This window comes from Brachyistius frenatus, unplaced genomic scaffold (genome assembly GCF_029030835.1).
Source record: "Brachyistius frenatus isolate BFR_SWC_R1_liver_20210118 unplaced genomic scaffold, ASM2903083v1 Contig_10, whole genome shotgun sequence".
Taxonomy (NCBI): Eukaryota; Metazoa; Chordata; class Actinopteri; family Embiotocidae; genus Brachyistius; species Brachyistius frenatus.
The window spans coordinates 5,522,237-5,535,759 of NW_027210609.1; the positions used below are offsets into that span (position 1 = coordinate 5,522,237).

General features: G+C 37.6%; 2 protein-coding genes across 2 annotated transcripts; both read right to left on the bottom strand.

The window, feature by feature from the left end:
- tgm5l (transglutaminase 5, like) lies at window positions 1-6,769 on the bottom strand. Its single transcript, XM_069691040.1, has 14 exons — window positions 6,494-6,769; window positions 6,176-6,358; window positions 5,843-6,076; window positions 5,369-5,487; window positions 4,802-4,930; window positions 4,296-4,473; window positions 3,967-4,102; window positions 3,693-3,796; window positions 3,355-3,594; window positions 3,172-3,234; window positions 2,864-3,076; window positions 2,577-2,734; window positions 2,009-2,145; window positions 1-900 (listed from the first exon to the last, which is right to left on the bottom strand). Exons 1-14 carry the CDS (start codon window positions 6,498-6,500, stop codon window positions 747-749), a joined length of 2,055 nt encoding a protein of 684 aa, XP_069547141.1. The 5' UTR covers window positions 6,501-6,769; the 3' UTR covers window positions 1-746.
- Window positions 6,770-6,851: 82 nt separating this feature from the next.
- Window positions 6,852-11,203, bottom strand: pxmp4 (peroxisomal membrane protein 4). The gene is made up of 4 exons (XM_069691042.1): window positions 11,051-11,203; window positions 10,788-10,850; window positions 10,492-10,690; window positions 6,852-10,378 (listed from the first exon to the last, which is right to left on the bottom strand). The coding sequence occupies exons 1-4, from the start codon at window positions 11,161-11,163 to the stop codon at window positions 10,109-10,111; spliced, it is 645 nt and encodes a 214-aa protein (XP_069547143.1). The 5' UTR covers window positions 11,164-11,203; the 3' UTR covers window positions 6,852-10,108.
- Between the last annotated feature and the right edge of the window lie 2,320 nt (window positions 11,204-13,523).

Here is a 13,523-nt window from a genome sequence, read left to right on the forward strand (position 1 = left end):
GAAAGTTGCCCTGAAGATGCTGTATTATAGGCTGGTGCTCAGATCCTTACTTTTGATTCTGGGTTGTATATTGTTTCCTTCTCTGTTATTGTTTAAATTCCCAATAACCTGTTTGTAATATAGATTACCTGGTGTGATTGTGCATGTGCCGATTACACTGCCTGTCAGCTTAGCTATGATTTGTATATAATGCTTTATTGTTGATTTGTTTTGACAGACAGTTAAGGTAGATTAATAAAAATAAATTAATTGCATTGTTGGGAAAGATGAGTAGAGTTTCATATCATTTCACACAGTTACTCAACCCAGAGGCATGCGAAACAAGACGGATTAAATAACAAATAAATGAGTGGTGAATGATCCTGGTATAAATTACATGTTAATATCAAGGGTATTAAACCGAAGTGAATGTTTTTCTTTATTTAAGGAAAGGTTTCCCTCTTCAGGTCAGATAAAAAATTGCAGTAACAAATCTACATTCATGCATACAGCTATCTACAAATACATAAACATATAGCTGTCAGACAGAGAGTGCCATAAATTTGAAATACTGACACATCTTATTTTTCAAACAAAGCAAAAAGCACAAAAATCCTCTGATCCATCGTTGCAACTTTTCAATTTCAAGTATTTTTAGGTGCAAAGTTGATTCTAATAACACATAAATATTTAAATAAATAAATAACATTTACATTCACAATTGTGTCGTACACAGCAGTAGAAAAACATGAGGAGGGCTGCCCAAGTTACTTTCTGTTGACAGAGACCATCTTGAAGCCTCTGATGGTGCAGTTGAGATTTTTGAGTGACAGGCTGGCCTGCAGCATCTTTGCACCCACCATGGTGGGGATGAACGTGAGGCGTTGCTCCACTCTTCCTCCTGGACGCAGTGGAGACATGCTGCAGGAAGACACAGAGAAGATACAAATGTTTACCAAATGTGGTAAGTGTTTGTCAAAAAAGTAGTCCATGACTTGTTTTCCTGTGGACTTCATCAGAGCAATGTTACATAATGAAAGTGAAACTTCAATAATTGTCCTGTGAATGTAGAAACTTTGCACACGTAGTATAATGTCGGGTTTATACTTTTGTCTGTTACACTTGTAATTTAACAGCCATAAATAATCATAAAGTGCTTGCAAATAACGAGTCTGCACTCGGCGCTGGTACATGTCGGTGATTATATCAGCCATGCCACCTCGAACAATAAACACAAACATAAGCAAAACAATACAAGCATACAGCAATAAAGTGCCGACATTCCTTTGACAAAGACACATGCTGTGTTCCAAATGACAGACTTCCCATCGTAGCCTAACAAATACTGCTCTTCCATGTTAGGACTCTTACTTGCGTAGAGCAGGAATTTTGACAGAGTAGTGTTGTTTCAAGTCGCACACTGTTCTGTTGTGCACTGACTGGAAATGACCTCTGCATGTGAACACATCACCCTCCAAAATATTGGCAGCTTTAATTATTTTAATTAGAAATTAACGTGTTTTTGTTCCTTCTGTTTAACACACTCAGTAAAAACACCGATTCTTTTTTCCGGCAGCAGTAGTGGAAAAAAACCCCGCTTGTGTGGTGTTCAGGAACAACTGCAGCTTCCTCAGACGCCTTAATTTGAAAATTCTTTACGCTGGTGGCCCCGCCCTTTTCTCTACAGAGCCAAGATGACGACTGTTCAGGGTGGAAAGTGTCCAGCATTTCACACTATTTTTTGGGGGGGTGTTTTGAGTGCATCATCCTGGTACTTGTCGTGCACTGCATGTTTCTGTACTTGACAGTGTGAACACACTTATGCATTCAAAATAGTGTTAGTGTACAAGTACGCCATTTGAAACACAGCAACAGTGTTCTGTACTGACCGGTGACACTCCTCTGTTTGAGCATTCCTTCACCTGATCATTTGCAGCCACTCATGATGTTCATAAGTCATCGGGGTGCCTCTGACACTAAACATTCAACATGCGCAAAGAAAATGATGAGAGAAAATCCTCCAACATACCTGAACTGAATTTTGCCTCTGATCAGCCCGGCCCCTGCTACAGTCAGCACTCCACTCACTGGGTTAGAAAATGGGTTGGTGAAGATCAGCGTGGCAGTCTGCTCTTTGTTGGGCATGATGGAGTTTTCATCTGCAATCTGAAAGAGAAACATGTTAGTGATCCCGAAAATTCACCTAAATAAATTAAAGCAAGTAAATATCACCAAAAAAAAAAAAATCGTTATGTATTTCCTACAGCTTGATAATGCAGCTACGTGATTTGATTTTCGCTCAAAAACAACTGTTCCATCACAACAGTAAATATTTTAGATACCTTGTGCATGATTTTATATTTCATTGTTCATGATATAATTAGTACCTGAAATTTTGGAATGTTCGCTAAAATTCAAAACAAAAGTAAATGTCTTTGAGCAAATATTTGCTGTAAATCATGTATTAGCTTGTCGCAAAAGGGAATCCAGCTGGATGGGAGAGACGGAGGACTGGCCTGCCAAGTATTCTTTTTTCTTAATCCCTCAGAAGATTAATTATGTATTAATGAGCAATGTTTTGAATGTTTATACCATACCTGTATGGTAAGCTGTGGGCTGGCAATGTTGATCTCTTCTGAGGCCAGGACCCGCTCATGACTTTCCACATCCTCCAGGACTACTGCAAGGTTGATGAGGTCATCTCCCACCACATCCTCATACTGGGCCGGGACAATCTGCTGGTGCAGCACCATAACTGAATACAGAAACAGAGACAAGAGGATGTGAAATTCATTATCAAATCCAGGTACAATAAATTACGAAAACCTCAACAGTCCTCCAGAAGTGAAAATCTTAAGTTTGTAGATGAGAAAAGAGAATTTACCCTGCCTGGGTGCCAGCTTCGTGAAACCATGGACCTCCCAGAATGTGTCTGAGGGGCTGTTGTTGTATTCTTTTGCTTGGGCATTGAGATGCACCTTCATCGTCTTGGCTACGCTCTGCTTGTTCATGACTTTGACCATGAAGCGGACAGGCTCCCCGGCAACAGGAGATTTGTCCAAAGTCAGGGAGACTGAAACTCCCTTGGACGAGCCTTCTGAATAAACATGAATAAAAAACAGTCAATGAGATGACATGAGTTTAAACAACTGATTCTAAACTCAAATAAATATGTTTAAAATAATAAACTACCTCTGCTTAGTGTTGACTCTTCTGAAATTATGGAGCTTCTTGATGTGAGTGTTGAAGTCGGGCCTGTTTGTGAAGACAGAGAGAAAAATGTGAGCAGAGTAAGAATTGTCCTGGAGAGTGAACATTATATAATTTGGATAAATTAGTCAATCAGCAAATAAATACATATATTTTCTGTCATACTTTTGATGCATTTGTAGTTTCCTGTGATGTTCTGAAATCTGGGGAAGCCGACAGCTTTGGTGCAGATGAAGGATCCAACTCTCTCCGTGTCTTTGCTGAAGCTGACCACCTTGCCCTGGCTCATGATGATTTTGTGGATGTCAGCGTTCACCTCCGCATAGACAAATGGGATATCATAAAGCAGGTCGACGCGCCGATTCTTCACCGCTTTGACCGGAGCTGGGCCACAGCAGAAGACTCCTGGGATGATAGAAGAAAAGAAAGTTATGGAAAAGGTCTCAGATGGCTTCAAGTAAAAGAGATTTCTTCAATAAATTTTAGCAGCATTTGCCACACACCTCCACTCCTCTCCTGGGGGGTCGGGTCAAGAACTTGCCAGCCATCCAGGCCAGATTCCAGATCCTGACGATTCATCCAGCACTCAACCCAGACATGGAAGTTCCTGTTTAAATGTCCAAAATAAGATATTGTTATTTTGGTATATTTACTTCACAAAACTAAATAAGTGGCATCAATATCATTAATGTAGTATTTTACAAGCAATATAGTTTAAAAAATAAAATAAAAAATTATTTGCCATATAAAAACAAATTCAGATACATCCATACTGACCATATGCTGTCTTTGCTGTGGTTCAGCTTCTGGCCTTTTTCGCTGTAGTACTCCTCAATCACCAGGTTGTCATTAGTGTCGTGAGCAGAGTTGAAGTTTGTGACAACACGACAAGGAATGCCAAGAACTCTCATCACTGAAAGACAAGATCCAAATACAGACACAGACGTTTACATGCTGGTGAAAATATCTCAGCATGGTGTCATGGAACAAATGATCCAGTGTTCAAACAAGACTCAGAGGACATTGGTCATGACAACGTATTGAGAACAATAAGTGTATTGAAGGAAACAGTAAATTATTTAATTTCTAATGTTTTGAATATTTACCTGTGCACATGACAGCTGCAAACACCCAGCACTGTCCATACCTGACCGGGCTGTAACCAGACTGAGCCCACTGTTTCAAGATGTCCCCACTCCCAGTCCACATGGAGGGATGGACACCTTCTTTAAAGTCGCTCGACCAGTTACCTTTCAGCACTCCACGATCGTCCTCACAGTTGATCTAAACTCAAAAGACAAGAGATAAATGTAATTTTCTATTTTCACTTCAGTTCTCCAAAATGACAAAGAAAGTTCGGCATCAAACATCTTATGAGATCATTTTGATTGACACTGTCGGCTTAATAGCCACTCTGAAAGAATTACAATGTCCTTGCATGTGGCATTTATGTATTCAGAACCTTGCAGGGTGTTTCCATGTATACAATCTGCAAGACATTGTGTCCTAGTTCAAGCCACAACCTGTTTTAATTAGCAGTTGTCAAAAACAAAATACTAACTGAGAAAGAACAGTAAGTAAATGTTAGGAAGTGATTTATGTTCACACTCACCATGGCAGACACAACCCGGCAGATGTAGACAGGATTGTTTCGGTTCAGGTAGTCCCTTCTTTGGCTCTTCTGGTGCTGAGGACTGACTTGGAGCAGATTCAGGCATGTCTCCAGAACACCAGGCTCGTACTGTACACAGAGATAAAATAAATGATTCATTCCTTTATGATGTTTGAAGCACATTCTATTAAATGCGTGCTTTACTTTCAAGTGACCAGCATGTTTCATTTGAGCTCAGAGTTAGATTTGAGGTTTGGCAGTGGACAGGATTTGGATATGTTTATTCATCTGTTAATACATCTACTAGAGCCTGTACTGTCTAATTTTCCCTTCTTCATTCTCCCTAATGATAGTTTGTTGCAACTGTTGTTTCACAGAGTGGTTTAATTAAGTTCAAGGACTGAAATTAAATAACGTGATTGGACACAATTAACACACGTATAAAAACGACCTTTATAAGCCTTCATATTAAGATAACACTCAGAGGTGAGTCAACACATTTTATGTAAATAACCTGATGATGTTTTTCTTACTCATCACATCATTTCTGGGTAAAATTAATCATACCTGATCAAAGGACCACGGTCTTGACACAAGGTTCATAGCCGTCCCCATAAACAGCAACCCGGAGTCACTCTGGACGTATTCTTCTCTCTGGTCCTCAAATGGAATATGCACAGCATCATCTGCAAGAAAAAACAACAACCTGACATTTAGTACAGTCCAGTGGATTAAATTAAATTACAATTTGGTACACAAAGTAAAAGGTTTAAGAACTTCTGTTCCATGCTTGTCTTTAGTCATTCAATTTAATATAGCTGGTGCCAGACATATTACATGATGAACCCTTATCTCTCAGGTCTGATTCAGAAACTAGTTACACACTATGTTATTACTGTAATGATGCAATCAGACTCGAATAAAATGTACTAAGCAACATAAACAAAGCAAAAAAAACAACAACTTCTGATTCTGTGAAATGTTGTATGACCCTCAAAGAAAGTTCTTAATACCATTTTCAGTAGGTTTGTTTGCACTCACCAGAACACCAGGGGTTGAAGAGCAGGATGAATTTGCCATATGTGCAGCTCCTCTTGCCATCCTGAGAGAGCACGCACAGCTGGAATCTGTAGCAGCCCACTGGGGCAGAGGCAGGAGAGGAGAGGAAGATGGAGGGTTTATAGGGGTTAAAGCCCTGAGGGTCAATATAGGCCTTCCAGTGAGAGGAAGAAGTCTTCTTGGAGAAAGTGACAGGCATTAACACATACAGGCGACCTGAGGACGAAAGAGAGAAAGAGGATTAGGAATAATAATCTTAAATGTTGATCAAAATTCAGAAAAAAAAAATCGAGACCAAAATTGAGTTAATATTACCGAGCATAACTTTGATCATCAGAGAGTCAGTTTTGGGATTGAAGGGTCGGCCCTTCAGTTGCACGCCGATCTTGAATGGGTCTCCTCTTCGCACCACCAGAGTTTTGGAGTTGCTGAAGTCCTCGGTCCTGTGCTTCTCCATGTTCTCAGATTGTTCCATGTTGACATATTGTATATTTAAGTCTGCAAGAAGAGAAAAGAAAATTACAGAAGTTGCAAGACCAAAATTCATTTAATAATCAGATGGCACAATTTAAAAAAAAAATTACTCCATAAGCAATGGATGGCAGTAAACAGAAAGAGGAAAAAGAGCCTCACCTTCCATTTGCTAGTGTCTCTTTTTCACAGCAATGCTCTATGCCCCTACTGTCGCCCTGCACAGGTATACATACACCTTCGCCCCACCCTCTGAAAGCATCTCGGATATGGGCGAGACAGTGAACAGGTTTTAGTCAATTCTTACAAAGGTCATCAAGTCATTTGAAAAAAACGTTGACAATAAAATGGGACGCCTCTCCTTGTATGTTGCACTGCATTGGCGTAGTTTCACACGCAGTTTGACTCACCCACTACAACAGAAGAAGAGTGAGCCAGAGAGGATTATGTCTGTTTGCTGGGTGTGGACTCCTGAAATACACTACAAGGTTTGCAACACCGAAATGAAATGAGGTCTCAGGAGAGAGCAGAACACATGACCATTTATTTGCATTTTCTGGCTGATTTGGTAAATGAGAATAAAATACATAATTTCTTGAGTATATAATATATGTGACCCTTTATAAACCTATTAATGCTTAATGTAACTCTTATTACGAACAAGATTATTTCCATGTTTTTCACAGTGGTGGAAGAAGTATTCAGGTTCTTTACTGAGGTAATACCAAACAATACAAGTGAAAGTCCTGCATTCAAAACCTTACTAAAGTAAAAGTATGTATTATTAGCAACATTTACTTAAATTATCACTCTATGTAGAAAATTATATATAATGTTATATAGTATTAATTATGATGTGCATTAATAAGCATATCAAATGCTGTAAATTAATACTGTAGGCATTTACTGAGGTCCACTTTACTGTTAGTTAGTTTAATCTACAGTAATGCATCATAGTGTAAAACATCGTCTTATCTTTCTAGCATCTGTTCTTTGAAAAACATACATCTTTAAAAAGCTCAGAAAACCAGTCCTATTTTCAGCTTTATGAAGATGCCCTTTCCAACTGATCCAAGAGGGTTTTTAAATTGTCTATTTGGCTTAAGAGGTATTAGGGAACATTAAATCCTTCAGTTCATCAGAAAAATGTCAAACTCTAAATCACCATTACAGTGCAACAATGCTAGTGAGTCATAGCAATAAACAAGAAATCACTGCTAACAGCCTTGAAAGTGTTGCACAAAGGCGATTACTTTTGTTCCAGAATGGACAGGTGTGGGAGGTTACTTGGAACTGACGCTGTTCAGTCATGTTAGGGCTTGTCACCAGGAGAAACAAACTTTGTTGTGCAGATTTTGTTCTGTTGTAGAGAACTCACGTGTTTGCTATGACAGGTATGCAAAGTTTATGGGGTGGGATGCATTTTTGGAGAATGAATATTGACTCAGAGCCACATCAGGGACAGTGTTGCCTGTTTCTTACTTTTTGTCCAGCACCACCTTTGAATTGACTTTTTGAACCTTTTTTTTTTTTATGAACTCGTTCAACAATTTTTGAATTGATTACCACAAGATTTGGTTGAGATATATGATGTCCTGGGAATGGATCCTGCATTTGCTTCAGCAGGTCAATTGTTTTACTTATAAGATTAAATGTGTTAACATTTATTAAATGGATGAATGACAGATTAGGTGCTGGCTAATAAATCCAAGGGGATGAATCTTAATGACTTCATTGATCTCTTGACTTTTCGTTGAGATTAAATGCAGTTAACAACTGCGGTTTTGAGGAAAATGTCTCCACAATTATAAGATTGATTACCTTGAAATTTCAAACAATTTCGTTCCCCTCAGAATGAATTGTAACAACATTTGTGATCGCTTTGCTTTTGCGCTATCATGAGGTTAATTTTTTTTTTAAATTGCCTATTGTGATTTATGACTTGAAAAAAAATTACAAGAGCAGTTTCAAATGTGATTTGTACGTCATGCTAATTGACAAATGTTAGCATGACACTAAGATGGTAAACATAGCAAACAGTATACACAGTGTAAGCCTGTTAGCATTCTGACAAAAAGTTCCAGTGAATACAAAGCAAGGTTATAAAATGTGTTCTTAAAATGTCAGCCAGTCATTTGCTGACTCGTGCCAATTTGAGAATGAAAAGCACTCTGGTGCATTCTCGAGGTAATACCATCTTTCAAGTACATTTGGCATCAATCTGGCACTTGTTCCCTTTAGTCTGTGTAGCAATCTATATATTCTTTCTTTTTATTTTTTACATTGAGGTAGAACCAGGCACACTGTAGTAGTACTTTTGGTCAGTGTTACTTCTCTTGGATGTTTGAGCTTCCCTGCACCTAAAATGATTCAGAGTTTGACCATGAGGAAACTGTTTCTAAATTCCTTTGTTGAAAAGGGAAAGTTTTTCTGTGGCGACCTCAAGTTTAAGATGCGTACCTGCAAGCATAATTTGCAACATCACAACTTTTTTATAGCGAATCCTGGTCCAATGGACAAATTTCTTTTTTTTTTACAGTGCTTACACTTTCAACATGAAAAATATTTGCATATTCATTGATTCTGGATTTTTCAGGGAGGAGGGGTAGATGTCATTTTAGGAATTTAAAAGAATTACCTGACATTTTTTTTCTGGAAAAAAAATATATATCAGACACAAAGTAAAATTCAAAGCAGAGTATTTTTTTTTTATACATTTTCAATCATGTGTGGAGAAAGTCTTTTAAAACCGTACTCGAGTAAATGCACTTCGTTACTTTCCACCACTGACAATCAGAGTGAAACTAATAAAACAAAATTAGGTATCCAACTTCCCTAGGGAAAAAAAAAAAGAGTCAAATATACATTGTTTACACAATTGATCAAAATATAACAATGCATTCATTTCCTGCTTGCATTCTAATGATGGTTGATGGACTTTAGAAAGTAAATAAGCAAAAGTTCACAAGTCTTTGTTGCAAAAGTGATGACTCGGCCGACAGGTTTGACTGAAACAGGATTTCATTCATTCAACTCACACTGAATAATGTCTAATTATGGCACGCCTTTAGCCACTTAATATAAATCAACATAAAACTTTAACATTCGCATACAGTATTTGTTGTGCATGTGGTGCTGGGAGGAGTTCACATGGAGGAAAGAGGAAGTCCTCATTTTTATTGAGAAATAGAAAATGTGAATAATAGTACTTCATTGGTCGTCACCATAACCTGTAAACTGCTGTGAAGTGCTACACTTGAACCCCGCTTGTTCAAACTAGGAAAATTAAATGGATGTGTGTTACAGAATTATGGGGATTTTTAAATGTTTATATTTTAAATGTAAGCAGTTAACTATAATATTCCTAATATTGAACTTTTTGTATCTCAGTGTAGCTGCAGGTTCACAACTACTAACAGCATTTCAACCTGTTTTACCTTCATCACCTTTTTCTGTATTAAATCCAAATCGAAACAAATTACACAATTAACCCACAATATGAACAAGAAGAAAAAAAAATCCTACAACATCGATACATATAAGGCAGTTTAAAGCGATAATATGTAGATAAAACAGTTTAGCTCGTTAGCTGGAAATCACAAAGAAAATATGTCAATGAATTAAAATAGTAAAATAAAACTATAATCGTAAAGTATATTAAAAAAAGGCAACATTCAATCATATTTGGAATTATGATTATACAAAAATAAAATATAATGCAATTATTGCGTTACAAAGACCTTAACCATAGAGAGAGAAAAAAAAATCACAAATGCTTCATTTTGGAGAAGCAATCCTTGACTTATTATAAACAAGGAAATCTGAGACGTCATGCCACACGTTACTGTCATGGTAGAGGTAGTTCATGGAGGACTGTAGTGAGGGCTGAAGGGTGTGTGGGTAATACTCAAAGAGCCACAAGACGATGCCCCAAACCAGCGTGGCAAAGAGGGGGAAAGGGTCGTGTTTGGGCTGCGGGATAATTCTTTTCTCTACAGCCAGCCGAGACAGGGCGAACAGGATCCGGGACAGCAGGTACATGTTAATCTGTAAGGAAAAGCAAACGGGTTCACTTGACAGAAGACATTTACTTAAGCGATAACAACCTTGAGTTACGACGACGTGCGAAAGGGACATTTACAGCCTGCACCTCGTCATACCTGGCTATTAATGTTGTTGTTGTCTCCAAACACCAACCATCCTCCGACGCAGGCGGCCAGGAAGGAGTGCGACTGTAAACTCTTTCCCTGGATCTTCTGCTGCAAGGCTTGGAGTCCTTTGTATGTGAACACGAAGCACGCCAGGTTCCTGGAGTGCGTATATGTGGCCTTCAGAATGGCTTTGAGTTTGTCCTTCAAACTAAATAAGAGGGGAAGAAAAACTTGCTCACAAACTCAAGAGGCACAGGAAGTATTGCAACCATGCATACGACGTTATTAAAAGCTCATCATATTACCTGCCACTTCTAAACAGAAATGTCATAACCAGGGCATGTGGTGCTCTGATCTTGGCCCCATATCTGAGTAGATAACAAACATGTCAATGTTTCCTAGAGACACAAGGGGTTAAAATATCAAGGTTAAACATCCTCAGGTATCTTCTCATAGTAAAAAAACAACAACAAAAACAAGCTGCTCCAAGCTGTGGCTTTATTAAGGTGAACAGCAGCTAAAGCTGCTAAACTCCAGCTGATGACACTTTATGGATGCGTTCACTTACACGGCGCCGTTTCTGAATCCTTTCAAAACTGCAAGTGCCGCTTTGTATTTCTCCTGCTGCAGAAGATTATTGACAGTATACAGAACCGTTTTTATCAGATCAGGACCCGCCATGACTTTCAATATAACCGGGAGGACACATATACATGTTGCGACACACGATACGGAATGTTGCGTCACATCGAACAATCGCCGTGGTGCCGCATCGCATTATTGGTTCCTACCTGTATGTAAATACAGCTCGGGACGCTATTCAGTTTTTCTAGTACGTTTTAAAATTAAATTAAATTAAAAGAAAAAGAAAAGGGCTGACTGCATGACTCAATTGTTACTGTAGTATAACTTGTTGTGGCTGTTGTAAAGCTACCCAGCCTTTTAACTGCATTAGTCACTTAGCTTTTGATTAGTACATATTGTGACAGAGGATGCCACATGTGATGAGTGCAATAATTTGCTCCAACACATTTCAGAAGAAATAAAAAGAAACTATCTTTGGCCATAACCTGCAGGTCCACAGGTTGTGGCCTTAAATAACCTGCACTAATGTCCAAATATAGCTTCAGTTTCAACTTGAAGGACTTTTAAAGAATAGGAAAAGCCAGTTTAAAGGCCTATCTCACACATATGCAGTACATTCTTCAAGTCAACACCCATTATTCATGTTACTCAGACAGACACTAATTACCTTTTAGGACAAATTACACACTATGTCATTATGTACTCAATTCAAACAATTCTGCTCTGCTTTGCATCATCTTTTTTTTTTTTAATTTTTAATATTGAATCACTACATAAAGTGTTTTGAATAAATACGTATAACCTTTACTTTAGTAGCCATACAGTAAAATGACAGTTCAAAAATAATTAAGTAAAAAGTAGAGAAGCAAAATATTCTTAAGATATCAAAAGTAGAAACACTTAAGTAGAATGATGTTTTCTAGCATTAGCCTGTATGGTTAGATTACTGATGAATAATGAATATGTGGGCATTATTCTGTTGAAACTGCTCAAGATGAATGGATTTGTACTGCAGTGTTAATAAATATGTATAATCGTGTTTGCATGTAAAATATTTATTCGTCAAGTTTCAAATACAAAGTATTTGGCAGTATTTCATTTGAATGAATGTGTTGTAGTTAAAAATAACAACTAATATTTCCTGTCTAAATTGCTAGCTTTAGTAGCTGCGTCAGCAGCACCATTAACAGTTAAAGATTTTGCAGCTGACAGCAGCTCTTGAAGTTTACTGAGGCATTTCGATTTGAAATTATCTATTTAATATATGTAGAGAGAGAGAGAGAGAGAGAGAGAGAGAGAGAGAGAGATCGATCATTGTGTATGCTTTGAACATTTTGTCATTATCTAAACACATGCTTATAATCAATATAGAATCGGGACACATTTTCTGGAGGGATGTTGCTCAGTGTCCCGAAGCTGTATGGCACATTGATTAATTAATTAAAAAAATGCATAAATTGTACCCAGCAAATCCTTTTCACGGGAAGTGTTATTTTTCATACTGTTTGAGGACAATATGCAAAACAATAATGTTTATTTAGAATAAAAACTTTAAATATATATATATATTAGGCTATTGTGGTCTAAGTGTAAAAAATTTGGTAATAGTAATTATCACAATTCCATTGTTTTAATCATTTTATTATTGTTTTTTTTCCCCCCTCTATCAATCCAATTCATTGTTACATGAAACTCATCCTCCTAATAAATAGTATTCAGACATCGTCTTCCACTTATCAAAAAAAAAAAGAAAAAAAAAGAAGAAATGAACAGTGATTACACTATCAACCTGAAAACACTACTTTGCATATTTCTATATATTTACCTGCCCCATGATCTGGAACACAGTGGTGATTTAACAGAGACGTGGTTAATTCAACCAGCTTGAGTGTCAAGGTGCTATGATTAGTTGTTACCTGTTAAAATATTCAACAGTCTACATTTGAACCTCATAATCCTTTTTAAAATCAAAAAGGTTAAATTTGTATCTTTTTTTTTTACATTAATCTGCACACCAGTAGCTACACAATGAGTTTTGTAGGTGTTTGTGTGTGAACTGAATTATTGCCAGGAGGTACTTCATGTCAGATAACGTGGCACAATTAAGGATAAGGTGAGCAGTAGATAGCATGTAGTGCGTAGGAGTCCTGACTAAGTCACTATACCTGTCAGTTCAGTGAGGGAGAGCTTATTAGCCATGTCAAAACAACCAGCAGTTTTCTATGTAGTATGGACATACAGCCAAACGGGTAAATTCACAAAAATCGCAAAATCTGGGAATCCATCCATCATTTTAATTAGGAACTTAAAGGGAACTTGTCGAAATGTAATTTTAAAAATATTTGTTATCTGCGACAGAAAATCATACGACATAATTTACAGCACACTGCCTATACACACACACACATACACACACACACACACACACACACACACACACACACACACACACACAC

What these genes read in the sequence shown, in the direction of transcription:
- tgm5l (XM_069691040.1), bottom strand. An exon ending in CCCCCAGGAGAGGAGTGGAG is followed by an intron (nt 3,595 to 3,692) that starts GTGTGTGGCAAA and finishes CTATCATCCCAG; the next exon opens with GAGTCTTCTGCTGTGGCCCA. An exon ending in AGAGGCAAAATTCAGTTCAG is followed by an intron (nt 901 to 2,008) that starts GTATGTTGGAGG and finishes GTCTTCCTGCAG; the next exon opens with CATGTCTCCACTGCGTCCAG.
- pxmp4 (XM_069691042.1), bottom strand. Translation starts at nt 11,163, where the DNA reads ATGGCGGGTCCTGATCTGATAAAAACGGTTCTGTATACTGTCAATAAT. An exon ending in TTTCTGTTTAGAAGTGGCAG is followed by an intron (nt 10,691 to 10,787) that starts GTAATATGATGA and finishes CCTCTTATTTAG; the next exon opens with TTTGAAGGACAAACTCAAAG. An exon ending in ACAACAACATTAATAGCCAG is followed by an intron (nt 10,379 to 10,491) that starts GTATGACGAGGT and finishes TTTTCCTTACAG; the next exon opens with ATTAACATGTACCTGCTGTC.